Source organism: Pelophylax lessonae (genome assembly GCF_965119305.1).
Source record: "Pelophylax lessonae genome assembly, chromosome: 3".
Classification (NCBI taxonomy): domain Eukaryota; kingdom Metazoa; phylum Chordata; class Amphibia; order Anura; family Ranidae; genus Pelophylax; species Pelophylax lessonae.
In genome coordinates this window covers 612,952,134-612,965,874 of record NC_138770.1, presented here as the reverse complement: position 1 = coordinate 612,965,874, position 13,741 = coordinate 612,952,134, and the positions used below count along the sequence as shown (strand labels likewise).

General features: G+C 44.1%; 1 protein-coding gene across 1 annotated transcript; it reads right to left on the bottom strand.

The window, feature by feature from the left end:
• Nucleotides 1-359: 359 nt before the first annotated feature.
• SLC30A10 (solute carrier family 30 member 10) lies at nt 360-13,527 on the bottom strand. Its single transcript, XM_082249274.1, has 4 exons — nt 12,729-13,527; nt 8,458-8,541; nt 4,128-4,367; nt 360-1,089 (listed from the first exon to the last, which is right to left on the bottom strand). The coding sequence occupies exons 1-4, from the start codon at nt 13,270-13,272 to the stop codon at nt 614-616; spliced, it is 1,344 nt and encodes a 447-aa protein (XP_082105400.1). The 5' UTR covers nt 13,273-13,527; the 3' UTR covers nt 360-613.
• Between the last annotated feature and the right edge of the window lie 214 nt (nt 13,528-13,741).

The following is a 13,741-nucleotide window of genomic DNA, read 5'->3' as shown; positions in this document are numbered from 1 at the left end:
TGTGTTTTTCTGTCAGTATGGGGTGCTATGTGTACATTCATGAGGAAGAAGAATGAACTTAAATGATTTTAGCAAATGGCTGCAATATAACAAAGAGTGAAAATTTTAAGGGGGTCTGAATACTTTCCGTACCCACTGTATAACTTCAGGTTCTGCTAGAATTAAAGAAGTGAACATTTTTCAAGGTATACACCAAGATAATTGCACTTCATGGTTTAGAGCTATGACATATTCGTACAAACAATAGAGCCATTAAGGCTATAGAGTCCCATAATACACAAGAAAGCAACATTACAATTATAGATTAGTGGGCAACCAGACTCGATTTTGTACATCACAAGGTGGTACATAGTTCCCCCATATTTACAGAGGGATTAACATCAATGTAATATAGTGTGCAATTGATCCACTGTGCGCTAAGTTGCTTTTGTTTTTCATATGTGTATCTCCTAGCTGAGGTATACACAGCCCATTCAAGACCTTAATAGTGATGCCTACCAAAGAACAAAGAGTATATAGGCAAACTACAACATCATCATACATTAAATGAAGTTGTTTGGTCCTCAGAAAATTCTTAAGGTTTTTCAGCTCACTATGGTTCATTTAAACATTTTTAAAACCGAGTCGATTTTGCATTTAGAGCCTCATTTTCTTGGGTTACGCTCCCGACACCGTTCACTTCCGCATTCTCTACATACAGAGGGTCGACCGGTGTGTTGGCATCAATGTTTAAGTCATTACTTCGGTACCACACTTGAGAAGATTTGCCTTTTTTCAGAGCCTTGCCATTGGTCTCGGAGTAAGGGACAAGCTCCTGGCTGCAGCAAAGATAAGAATCACAGTTCTTGGAGATACAAGGGTTGCTACAAGCTAAGGAGACCTCCTTCTCTTTGATGAACTCAGCCTGAAGAGTGACAGCATGGACCCCAGCCAAATGGAAGACCTTTCGGATGCGGCGATTAGATGCCAGGTAGTCGTTGAGGCTCTGGAACTTAACATGAATGGTTGCAATGTTCTTTCCACTTGCCAGTTCCCATATGTGAATTTCGTGGATACTTTTCACCCCTGGGATTAATGATATTTTGCTACCTATAGAATATGGAAAAAATAAAAGAAATTAAAGATATTTTGGGATATGGTTGATATGGGAGATATGGTTGGTTTAAATTACCAAACCAGACACTTGGTGAATTCATGGCACTCAAACAATATGAATTCCGGTCAACAGAACAATCTAACAAAGTGAGTCAGTGGTTACTTTAAGGGTACTGCTGGTCCTACAAATTTTCTTTGGAACATACCCATATATTTAAGGTTGACAGTTGCCTGTGCTGATCATCCTCTGCACAAATAAAGAGAAAGTGGTCCCTAGCTTCAAACAACCCCTTCTTTCTATCTCCCTAAATATGATATTTTAAACATACAATACATTTGGATTTGTTGGTAGACATCTGCAGACTTTGTATAGTCTGTCAGTGACCATTTAGAATTTTCCAACTGATCCAGTTGATCATTTGTTCGATTAGCAAACCAATTTATCAAATCAAAACAGTTATCCAAAACTGGAAATGTGTATATAGAATACAATAGAATAGAATCCATATGAGCTTAAAGCGGAGTTCCGGCCTCGGAAACTATTTTTCACTAAAAATACCCACGGGACAGTCAGGGCTAGTTCATTCCATAATGGATAGCCTCTGAACTGTCCCAGGTTGCACTTACCTTTTAGAAGAAATACTTACCTTTAAAATTTCTTCTCCAGCGTCTGCCATCTCAGGTGGGGGGCAGCTGAAGCCAGAGCGTCCTCTTCTGCGTCCTCTTCCGTGTCCTCTTCGGTCCCGCAATGCACTGCACTGGCCCCGCTCGTCACTTGGGTTGGGAACTGACGAGCGGGGCCAGTGCAGGCGCATTGATTCCTGGGAGCGATGACGTTCAGCTCCCAGAAATCAATGCAAGCAGGAAGAGACAGCGCGGGCCGCGACCGCAGAGGGAGGAAGTGGAAGAAAGGTGAGTATATTTTTTTCAATAACAAGGTAAGTAAACGGAAAAAAAAAAATCAGGACTATCCATTTCTTTTACAGGTGACACAGAGCAAGCGGATAGCCCAAAGTCGTTTTTGAGGCCGGAACTCCGCTTTAAGATCAGATCACCTGAAACAATCATACCCTAAATTTACTGTTTTTTCCATCCAAACCCATCTTCTAACTAGCACTAGAAATCTACTGTTTCTTAAAAGTATTTTAGTTTCCTAAAAGTATAATTTAATTCTGCAGTCCTGCAAACAGGAGGGGATTGGCTAAATCCTGGGCAGCCATATTATAATACAGCTTATCATAAGGAATATAAAAATAAGGACACAAGCATACTCCTTAAGGTTTTATGAGATCATTGGATATCAGGTAAATGCACAGATCAGATATCTTCTGCATGTGAACTGTACTTTTTTGTGCTTATGTGTGTTTATTTCCTGGTATGGAAACAAAGGCACATACAAAAAGGCCAGCTAAGAACAAACAGAAATAACTTAAGTGATTATTATCCTAGTGCTTCATTCCGGCAAACAGTTTTATGATTATGAACTAATAATGAACATGGCACTTCCCATAATTGGTGAAGACACTATTTATATGGATCAGCACACAAAAGAAGGCTTGTCCAGCTGTAATGTCAGTCATCAACAACAGGGCCATCTCTCCTGCCCAGAAATACCAAGCCTTATTGCATAACTTGGCATGGTTTGACAAGGTGGTTTTATTTAAAGGCCAACTCTATCCAAAACTAAAATACATTGGTGGGCTGAGAAAAAAAGGCAGCAGTTTCTTGGGGTTTTTTTTTTTTTTTTTTTTTTGTCAGTGGCTCCAACCAGGCAGCCTTGTAATGGACTTAGTTGTTGGATGTAAATGCCAGAAGGGTTATATCTTGCTGCTGGGATCCTAATGACTAAGAATCCAGCCAGTTTTTCAGGATATTCTGGAAAAAGCAGGTTTAAGATGGCATATAGCCCTGCAGCACTGGGGTTTAGAATCAGTTCTATTCAGTTCCTCCCTCCCCCCTTTATCAACCTGCTAATGACATTTTTTTAATAAAACCTTTCTAATTTCATACCTAGACTCAGTGACATCATCACTGGGTCTCTGTGTGTTTTTATGCAATGCACACAGATCATAGCTTTAGGGAGGGGTCCGCAGAGTTTTGTACCTAGCTTCCTGAAAATATCACAGCACCCTGGCTCAGTACTCCTCTCAAGAGCCCCCAATTCTGATGCAAGCAGTAGACTGGCTCTTATGCCCAGTACACACGATCCAAAAATCGGACGACGCTCAGTTCCTAGCTTGGTTGCTAGGAACTCTCAATTATATTGGCAAATGGGAGAGGTTACTTAGGATACGAATTTTCTCGGACAATGATTCAAAAGCTTCCGGTATGCGTAACCACGCTGTAGCGTGTGAGGGGAAATGATGTCTACTGCTCATGCGCTGTCTACTGCTCACCATTTTTTTTCAGACGAACAACATACTGATAATACGATTATCGTACGATGTGTTATAATACGATAAAAAATTTTATGCTTGTACGACCGGATAATATCGGGCGAACTGTCGTGATCGCCTCTCGTAAGCTGTGTACTAATGATCAGATTATCGTCCGATCTTTTCACAAGCGTTATTTTTGTCCGATTTTTGGATCATGTGTACGGGCCATTAGAAGAGGTAATGCAAATATCAAAATGCTTTGATGGGTGGATGTCGGTCAGTCTGGAGGGGTGGACGCTTCTAGGCAAGGAATTTACATGCAGACTATCTTAGGCAACACCTACATGTGCCTCCATTGTTGAAAGAACTGAAATAAAAAGGGCCAGCCAGGGACAGTAAGGCTGGAGAGGAAAGAGCTAGATGTTGTCTCTATCTTCTAATGCACACTGTAAAAAACTCACGGTGTGCAGTGAAATCAGAATGAGTAACATCAGTACACAAGAGGAGTCTTTATAACTTGCAAGGCTAAAGATAAGGCTGGAGCCCAGCTTTAAGTAGTCTGAAAGTTATGATACTATATAAATTCTAATAATATATAAATACAAGTAACATTAATGAAGTCTTCTCTGCATGTAAAAGAACAACGCTTCTTACCAATGTCACCAACGTTAACATTCTCAGGGACCATTTGAAGTAATATAGTGCCGGTTTCTTTGATGAGGGGGAAAGCGGAATATAATATGATGGCCACCATGACTACAGTTAGGGCGGGATCGATGTAACACTGCCAGTTGCAGGGTTCCTCGGGTTTCAAAGGTTTGACATAAAATATGATTGCTGCCACCACCACTACCACTGACCCCAATGCATCTCCCATAACATGAAGCAGGACACCTGCAGGTAGAGAAAGAAAGAAGTATTGTCAAACATATAAATATATATTTTTTTATTTCTCTAAGTTCATTCAAAACTAGGATTTCTATTTTTGATAGATATTGAAACAGTATCTTACGATACATTAATCTTGGGTTCCTATGTCTGCATTGAATTGAATCTCAATTGAAAAGTGCTATAACCACACAATATCAAATATATAGTGAAATTCAGAAAAGTCTATAAGTCTCTGTTTGAAACTCCAAAAGAAATAAATGTAAGTGTTCATAGGGTCCAATGGGTATGAACGAACATCCACTAGTGGTACAAACTGCTTACCGAAGTGAATCAAAAATTGTGCCCAAATTCCACTGTGGAATTTGATCTGGCTGTAGGATATCCGTTTGGAGATCTTGGGTGTACAAACCCCTGCATTGGGCACAATTTTCGATTCACTTCGGTAAGCAGTTTGTGCCACTAGTGGATGTTCGTTCATACCCAGTGGACCCTATGAACACTTAAATGTATTTCTTTTGGAGTTTCAAACAGAGACTTATGGACTTTTTTGAATTTCACTATATATTTGATATTGTGTGGTTATAGCACTTTTCAATTGAGTAGCGTGGCTTGTTTTTTATAATTTTTCTTAGGTGTATGTCACACTTTAAGCTGCTGCTCCATTCATTATTTGCCTAGCGAGGTTACCCCCCTTTTTTATATATTGAATTGAATCTGTTTATGTGCCTAAATCTGTCTCAGCTTCTGCCTTCTGTAAACCCCTGACCATCAGCAATCATTACTGGAAGAAGAAAGGGAGGGATTGTTTTAGCCATTGTGCTGAACAGTGCTGTCAGTCTAACTCATGGACCTTTTGGAATGGAGAAGAGCGACCAAGCTTCACTGCTTTTTTTTTTTTTAAACCTTTTTAAGGTTGTACCATGTGTTATCTATAACTCATGGTACATTGGAGTGATAGTCATTTAAATTTGTAGTCCTTGGAAAGAATCCGAACCTTATGGATAGCTAAAAAGCTGACTGTTGTTATTCGAACTCAGTGGTCTCCAAACTGTAGCCTGTGGGCCAGATTTTTGCCCTTTGGGCACTATTCTTCTCACTGATGCAAGGCATTATTCATCTTACATACGCCAATGATGGGGCATTATTCCTTCCACCAATGACCGGGCACTATTCCTCCTAATGACATCAATGATAGGACACTAATCCTCCTACTGACACTGACAAAAGGGCACTATTCCTCCCACTCATAGCAATGATGGAGCATTATTCCTCCCACTGATACCGATGATGGGACACTATTCCTCCCACTAACACCAATGATGGGACACTATACCGATGATGGGACACTATTCCTCCCACTAACACCAATGATGTGGCACTCTTCCTCCCACTGAGACCAATGATGGGACACTATTTATTTTACTGCTTCCAGTGATGGGGAACTATTCTTCCAACTGCTACCAATGGTGGGGCAATATTACTCCTACTGATAGCAATGATTGACCACTAAAACTCCCACTTATACCAATGATGGGTCACCATTCCTTCTAATGACACCAATGATTGTGCACTATTCCCTCCACTGATTTCAATGGTCAGGAACTATTCTTTCCACAGATATGAATGATGGGGCACTATTCCTCCTCATCCTCCTTACTTCAACTCACCACCAAGCCTGGAGGGTTTCTACTCACACTGGCCACAGTCCAGCCCTCCTAAAGTCTAAAGGACAGTAAACTGGCCCTTTGTCTTGAAAGTTTGGAGATCTAACTTTTTGAATTCATGATGTGCTTTCAATCTAACGCATAGACATTTCAGAATGGAGAAGAGGGCACAGGGATTACCTCATTAATGATCTGTTCTCCAATTGCAAGCTCTACTGAAGCCTTTTTCAACCTTTTTAACATAGAGGAACCCAGGGCCGTCTTTAACGCAGGGCAAAAAGGGCAGCTGCCCAGGGCCCAATCGTTGTCATGGGGCCCAAAGCAGCTGCTCCTTCTGCCCACAAATAGCAAACACCCCAATGATGGCTTTGTCCTGGAATTGCAGCATTGGGCTCACTAGTGTTGCTGCGGTTCCCAGACCCTCACTCTGCACCTTCGGCCGGCAGTTCTGTGGCTTCTCTGTGGCGGTGGCGGGAACACAGCTCTGCTGCCGCGAACCTCTCTCTTCACCTCCAGCAGCTTATGCTATACTATATAGTAGGGAGGAGCGTCTGTGCCCGCAGCCCCAGCTTCCTTCAGTACACAAGCCAAGGAAGTGTACTGAACCTGCTCCTGAGTCCCTACTCCACTGCCAGAGGTGAAGAGAGAGGATTTGGACATCAGTATTTTCAACACTAATGACCCAGCTGCACAAGGTTCTGTGTGGGCTCTGTTCCTGTGTACTCCCGCTGCTACCAAAGAAATCACAGTAGTCTGAGAAATGGAACGGTATGTCTCCATTCTCCATTGTGTTAAAACAGGTTGCAAAGTTTGGGAGGGTTACATAAGATAATGCAAGATACAGAGGGGCGAGGGTGCTGGGGATGCAGGAGGGGTGGGGGTGCAGAGAAGTACTGGGGGGGGGGGTCAGGGATATACTAGAGGTATAGATAGAGACTTGCACAGGGAAAAGGGGTTCTGGAGGTAGAGATGTGCAGAGGGTATGGAGGAGTGCAGTGGATATGGAGAGGTGCAGAAGGTATGGAGAGGTGCAGAAGGTATGGTGAAGTGCAGTGGGTATGGTGAACTGCAGAGGGTATGGTGAAGTGCAGAGGGTATGGTGAAGTGCAGAGGGTATGGAGAAGTGCTGAGGGTATAGTGAAGTGCAGAGCTTATGGTGGAGTGCAGAGGTTATGGTGAAGTGCAGAGGTTATGGAGAAGTGCAGAGGTTATGGAGGGGTGCAGAGGGTATGGAGGGGTGCAGAGGGTATGGAGGGGTGCAGAGGGTATGGAGAGGTGCAGAGGGTATGGAGAGGTGCAGAGGGTATGGAGGGGTGCAGAAGATATGGAGAGATGCAGGGGTGCAGAGGGTATGCAGGGGAGCAGAGGGTATGGAGGAGTGCAGAGGGTATGGAGAGGTGTAGAGGGTATGGAGAGGTACAGAGGGTATGCAGGGGTGCAGAGGGTATGGAGGAGTGCAGAGGGTATGGAGGAATGCAGAGGATATGGAGAGGTGGAGAGGGTATGGAGAGGTGCAGAGGGTATGCAGGGGTGCAGAGGGTATGCAGGGGTGCAGAGGGTATGGAGGGGTGCAGAGGGTATGGAGGAGTGCAGAGGGTATGCAGGTGTGCAGAGAGGTGCAGAAGATATGGAGGGGTGCAGAGGGTATGGAGGGGTGAAGAGGGTATGGAGGGGTGCAGAGATGTGCAGAGGGTATGGAGGGGTGCAGAGGGTATGGAGGGGTACAGCTGGTATGGAGAAGTGCAGAGATATGCAGAGGGTATAGGGTATGAGGGGCTGAATAAGGGAAGGAGGGGTGCAGAGACATGCAGAGGGTATGCAGGGGTGCTGAGGGTACGGAGGGGTGCTTGGGGTATGGTGGTGTGTTGGAGGTACAGAGATGTGCTGGGTGTACGCTGGTGTGCTAGGTGGTATGGAGGTGTGCTAGGGATAGAGAGTTGGGGGGGGATGTTTTCCCAGGGTCCAATCAATATTAAACATGGCCCTGGTGTTGGGCTATGGGGCCCCAGGTAAATGTTTGCCCAGGGTCCAATCAATATTAAAGACGGCACTGGAGGAACCATTGAAACAACTTTCCGGGGCTAAGGGAACACCGTCTAATAAGTACTATATCTATAATTCACAGCACATTAGCCTGATGGTCACCAGGAAGGATGCTCCTTACATCTGGAAAGAATTTCACCATTAAAGAGAGCTAAAAAAAAAAAAAAGAAATCACTGCTGCTCATCTGAAAAAAAGAAGTTGATCATTACTCAAGGAACCCCTAGCAACCTCTGGAGAAACCCTAAGGTTTCAAGGAAGGCTGTTCTACTGCTTTAAATTCAGTGCAAAAAAGTGAGATCAGAGGCCTGGCTATGCTGCCTGGTAAGACAGTATTCTGTACGTTTTGCTCCATTTTTGTCTGCACGTCTGCTTTTATAATCTTTACCTCTCATGTTTAGGGCTGCCGCGTTCTTCTCATTCTTGGGCTTCTCATCCTCCAGATCAGAATCCTGGTCCTCTAGAGAGTCACCTGTAGCCAAAGAAGAAACGCTGTGTTGTGTATAAATTCTACAAACAGAAGAAACACCAGTTTTTCAAAGATCAGCTTTGCCATTGACAATGCAAAAACAGTTTTCTCCAACGTTGCTGCTTCTTACAAGATACGCAGTCTACATTTAATACTTATATTTAATTAACTAATTCCACTGAAACTAATTCTGTGATAGCCAGAGAGTTAAATCACCCTTGGCCTCATATTTTTTAGGCAGGGTTTACATTAGTGGGAATTGGATGCAGGTTTCCGTGTATCCAATTCTCATTACAGGAGAGTGGGCCCGGCTCTCAATAGAGCCGCTTCACGCATTCCTGTAGCGGCTGTGGAGCGGATTGCACCGGGGTCCTGTGCGTCTTTGACTCACAGATCTGAATTCAGGCAAATTTGGGCCCAATTCGTCCCTGAAATGGAGAACAGGGACACACCGGACCCCTGCTGTGAGCACCGGTGTGAACCCAGCCTAAGAGATGTATGCTAAGATTCCACTGTCTCTGTCACCTGCAACAAGGCCATAGTGAAGGGGTTACCCTGTCAGAGTTCGATTTCCCATTTTTTTTATTTATTGGATGCTATGAACAACCAATCCAGGGAACCAAGCATAAACAAAGAACAGACCCCTTAATGTGATGGCAAGATCCCAAACTTCCAGAGCTCCTAAAGAGTGTTAACTTGTTAAACTTGGACCCAGGAGCTTACACTAACCTTAAACCTTTTGGAGACATTCATCATATGGATCCTGAGGTACTATATACCCCATTCCATAAAACTGGTGCTTAGCCTTCAAGAAATGGTAAGAGACATCTTTTCTAATTTTGCCTTAGCTGATTACTCAGTGGTGGCAGATACACTTTACAGATGAAAACACGGAAACATTTTGGCAGAGCAGCCAGAAATAAGTACAGTAAAACCTTGGATTGTGAGCATAATTCGTTCCGGAAGCATGCTTGTAATCCAAAGCACTCTTATATCAAAGCGAATTTCCCCGTAGGAAATAATGGAAACTCAGATGATTCGTTCCACAACCATTTATTCATAAATCCTTCAATTTATAGTCCATATAAAAAGATTATAGCATTGCGATAGGTTGTGTAACCATAAAATGTCCATTCACAAATAGCCGCTTCCACAACGGGATTGGAAGCAAAATCCAACAGGAGCTACAGAGCATCAAAGAGAAGAGAGACGCCTCTAAGTGTAGCAATATGGTTCCATTTAATGAAGGTACAACATTTAGCAACTCGCATGGTTGATGTATAAAAGAGGCACATCTAAGTATGCAGGCATCTGGGGTAAAGCTGTCCACATAGACCATCCTCTGCCCCGCCGGTTGCTAGTCTGTAATCCTGACCGGGAAGACCACCCTGCAGTAAAGCGATCTGAAAGCGAGGGGCAGCATGGAAAGGATGACGTAGATGGCGGTGCGGAGGATGGTCTATGTGGACAGCTTTACCCCTGATGCCTGCATCCTTAGATGTGCCTCTTTTATACATGAACCATGTGAGTTGCTAAATGTTGAACCTTCATTAAATGTAACCATATTGCTACACTAAGGCGCCTCTCTTCTCTTTTATACTCAGCTGTGACTTGAGGCTACTTGTATATCAAGACATCGCTTGTATATCAAGTCAAAATTTATTTGAAAAGTTTGCTTGTCTTGCAAAGCGCTCTCAAACCAAGGTTTTAATGTAGTAGTATCCTGCTCCAACCAATCAGCAATCAGCTTCCATTGATCAGGCTGTTCTAAACACCTCATTATGTATTCTTTAAAATAATATACACATATCCCTACAATTTATGCTTGTGACTCTGTGTTAAGAGGTTGCATATCAGCCACTACATGTGCAGTCTGCAAGTTAAGGTAAGATAAGGATATCTAACCATTCATGAAGTCATTAACCCTTAGACCTCAGATATGACTCATGAAACTGCTTATACTACAAGGTCACAGCAAGCTGCAAAGTTCATGTTATCTAAGTAAAGTTTTATTGCAGTCCATATTACATTAAAATAAGAAATGTTCCATCATGCTGGGACTTGTTATTTTCAAGGAACATGCAGATTTGTTCTTCCAATGACCAGTGGCGGAGCCAGAGGGTTAGCTGGGGTGTCAATTGACACCCCAGAAAAAGTCCCTGCCACCCCTGTTGCCACCCCGATCCTGGCTGGCAGCGGAGAATCACAGGCAGTGGTGGGATGGGATCAGCCGGTTCGCAGAACCGGCTGATCCCTCTAAGCTGGCGGCCAGGGTCAGGGAGCAGCAAAGCAGTGCGTCCCGACTCCCGAAGCCGAGCCCGCCCATTCTGTGACAATAGCGAATGAAAATTCGCTATTGTCACATGGATCCTCCTCCGGCCAATCAGGGAGCGGGTCCTCCCGCTTCCTGATTGGCCGAATGGCAAACGCTGTGCCATTGGTCGAGGAGGCGCCGGCGGAAGGACTGAGAAGATGCAGGGAGCCGCGGACCGTCCGTGAGGTAAGTAAGCTGGTCTCACGGGGGGGACGCTGGCACTCTGCAATGATTGCGGGCAAATGCTGTGGCTGTCGCACTCTGCAATAATAATTGGGGGCATTGCTGTCGCACTCTGCAATAATAATTGGGGGCAAGGCTGTCGCACTCTGCAATAATAATTGGGGGCATTGCTGTCGCACTCTGCAATAATAATTGGGGGCAAGGCTGTCGCACTCTGCAATAATAATTGGGGGCAAGGCTGTCGCACTCTGCAATAATAATTGGGGGCATTGCTGTCGCACTCTGCAATAATAATTGGGGGCATTGCTGTCGCACTCTGCAATAATAATTGGGGGCAAGGCTGTCGCACTCTGCAATAATAATTGGGGGCATTGCTGTCGCACTCTGCAATAATAATTGGGGGCAAGGCTGTCGCACTCTGCAATAATAATTGGGGGCATTGCTGTCGCACTCTGCAATAATCATTGGGGGCAAGGCTGTCGCACTCTGCAATAATAATTGGGGGCATTGCTGTCGCACTCTGCAATAATAATTGGGGGCAAGGCTGTCGCACTCTGCAATAATCATTGGGGGCATTGCTGGCACTCTGCAATAATAATTGGGGGCATTGTTGTCTCACTGCAATAATCATTGGGGGCATTGCTGTCTCACTCTGCAATAATCATTGGGGGCATTGCTGTCGCACTCTGCAATAATCATTGGGGGCAAACCTGTATCCTCTGATCACCACCACCTGTATCCTGTCTTTACTAGTAATGGCAGCGATCATTAGAGGGACTGCGACATTGCGGTGGACGAATCTGACACTAAATTACACTTTGTATATTGACCCCCCAAAATAATACCTAGCCACCCCTTTGCCACCCCTGTTTTAAAAGTCTAGCTCCGCCACTGCCAATGACCAGTATGGACAATAAAATCAGAGGGGTAGTAAGAATAGGCCAAAAGAGGCAGCTGCCCAGGGCACAGTGATGATTGGGGGTCAATATTGCACTAGAAAAAAAAAAGAATATGATAGCTAAAGCTGATCCCTACAAATACTATTATTATTATTAAATTATTATTATCAGTATTAGTAGTATTATTTATTGTGTATTTTTAAAAAGTAACTTGACTCATGTAACATATAATCTATAACTATTATTATTTGCCTTTGCATTGTTTGTTTTAGAAGGGAAGGCTAGTCACAAGGCTGAAAATAATCAGAGAAAACAAAAAACATTTGTCTTAATAAATTACACCTGAATTTGAACTTGAGAAGATGGCTTGACATTATAAAATTCTTGGCATTTGTCTATAATGGGGTACACTATTTTTTGGGGGATGTGGAGCAAAATTACAAACACTGTACCCATAAATAAAAGTATCTAATTAAACCTATGATCCATAGTAATGGCCAAATCTGTCTGTAATAGAAGTATATTAGCCCACCCCAAATGAATAGATTGTGTAAGGGACAACAGCTGTGAGCATATGAAGGCCACAACTGCCATTGGATGACCACATGTTAACAGCTTGGAAAGATATGGATGACCCATATGGCCCAATTGTCACCAGATTAGGTCTAAAACAGCCTTATCAGCCAATAATGTGTGTTTGGGCACATTTTATACAACTCAATGCCTCAGTTGCCCATTGGTGTCTCTTTAAAAACCCACTATCCAACACCCCTGGTGAAATAACCGAAAGGCACCTGCTCTGTCGTGGTCCTCGCTCTCCGTCCCTTGGATATCCGCCATATAGGGGGTGACATTCAGGTGGTCATTGGATGATTTCTGAGGGTTCTCTGGATCTTGTGTTTTTCTAAATCTTCGCATGCATGATCCATAGTCCTGGAAGACCAGCAGACCCACAATGTTCACCCCCAGACCCAGGGCACCCACGATCAGCACCAACTCTGGGTCATCGATCTTTTGTGGCTTGGCCAGCCGTAGCACAGAGTCGACCAGGATGGTAAAACAAAGGGCAGTCAAGAAGACAGCGTTGCTCAGGGCGCCCACCACCTCAGCCCGGGCATAGCCATAGGTGACCCGAGGACCCCAGTTCGTGCGACGGGAGATGCGGCTGGCAGTAATGCCCACACACAGGGAGATTAGGTCAGACAGCATATTGAAAGAGTCTGAAATTAGGGCAATAGAGTTACCCAGGTAGCCAGACACCAGCTCTGCCACAAAGAAGATGACTGTGATGACCAGCATGAAGATCAGCCGGCAAGTCTTGCCCGTGTAGCGCCCCATGGCAGCAAGGAGATGTAATGGTCAGTGCCAGGAAAAAGGAAAGTCTCTGCGGATCAGCAGGGCAACAGATTGGGCCACTGTCAGCTTTTTACCTGATTACAGGTCCTGATTGCTCTGCAGAGTCTGCAGCTACTGAGCATATGGCGCCAGGCACCAAGCAGTGTACAAGCCAGCGTGAGCTGTTTACTGAGCAGTGAACTCAGATCTTATACGTGCAATTTAAAGGAGCCAAAAAGACCAGTGATCTAAAATGTCACTTATTCTGTTTCTAATCAATAAGTGAGATCAAAGTCAAACAACACTGTCTACTAAAGTAGTGGGATAATGCAGCACTGCCTGATACAGGGTAAGTACAATAATGTTCAGTAGCACAGTGCAATCCTACAGTGCAAGGCCAGCAGAACAGAGGGGAGTTACAGAACTGGCTGTTATGTTGCTGAATTCCTTTACTGCAGCAGTGGGATCTTGC

Bases quoted from the DNA above. Each gene is read 5' to 3' on its own strand.
- SLC30A10 (XM_082249274.1), bottom strand. From the start codon at position 13,272: ATGGGGCGCTACACGGGCAAGACTTGCCGGCTGATCTTCATGCTGGTC. The intron at 8,542-12,728 runs GTGCCTTTCGGT...CTTTGGCTACAG, and splicing joins CGAGGACCACGACAGAGCAG to GTGACTCTCTAGAGGACCAG. The intron at 4,368-8,457 runs GTAAAGATTATA...CTCTACCTGCAG, and splicing joins GGCAGCCCTAAACATGAGAG to GTGTCCTGCTTCATGTTATG.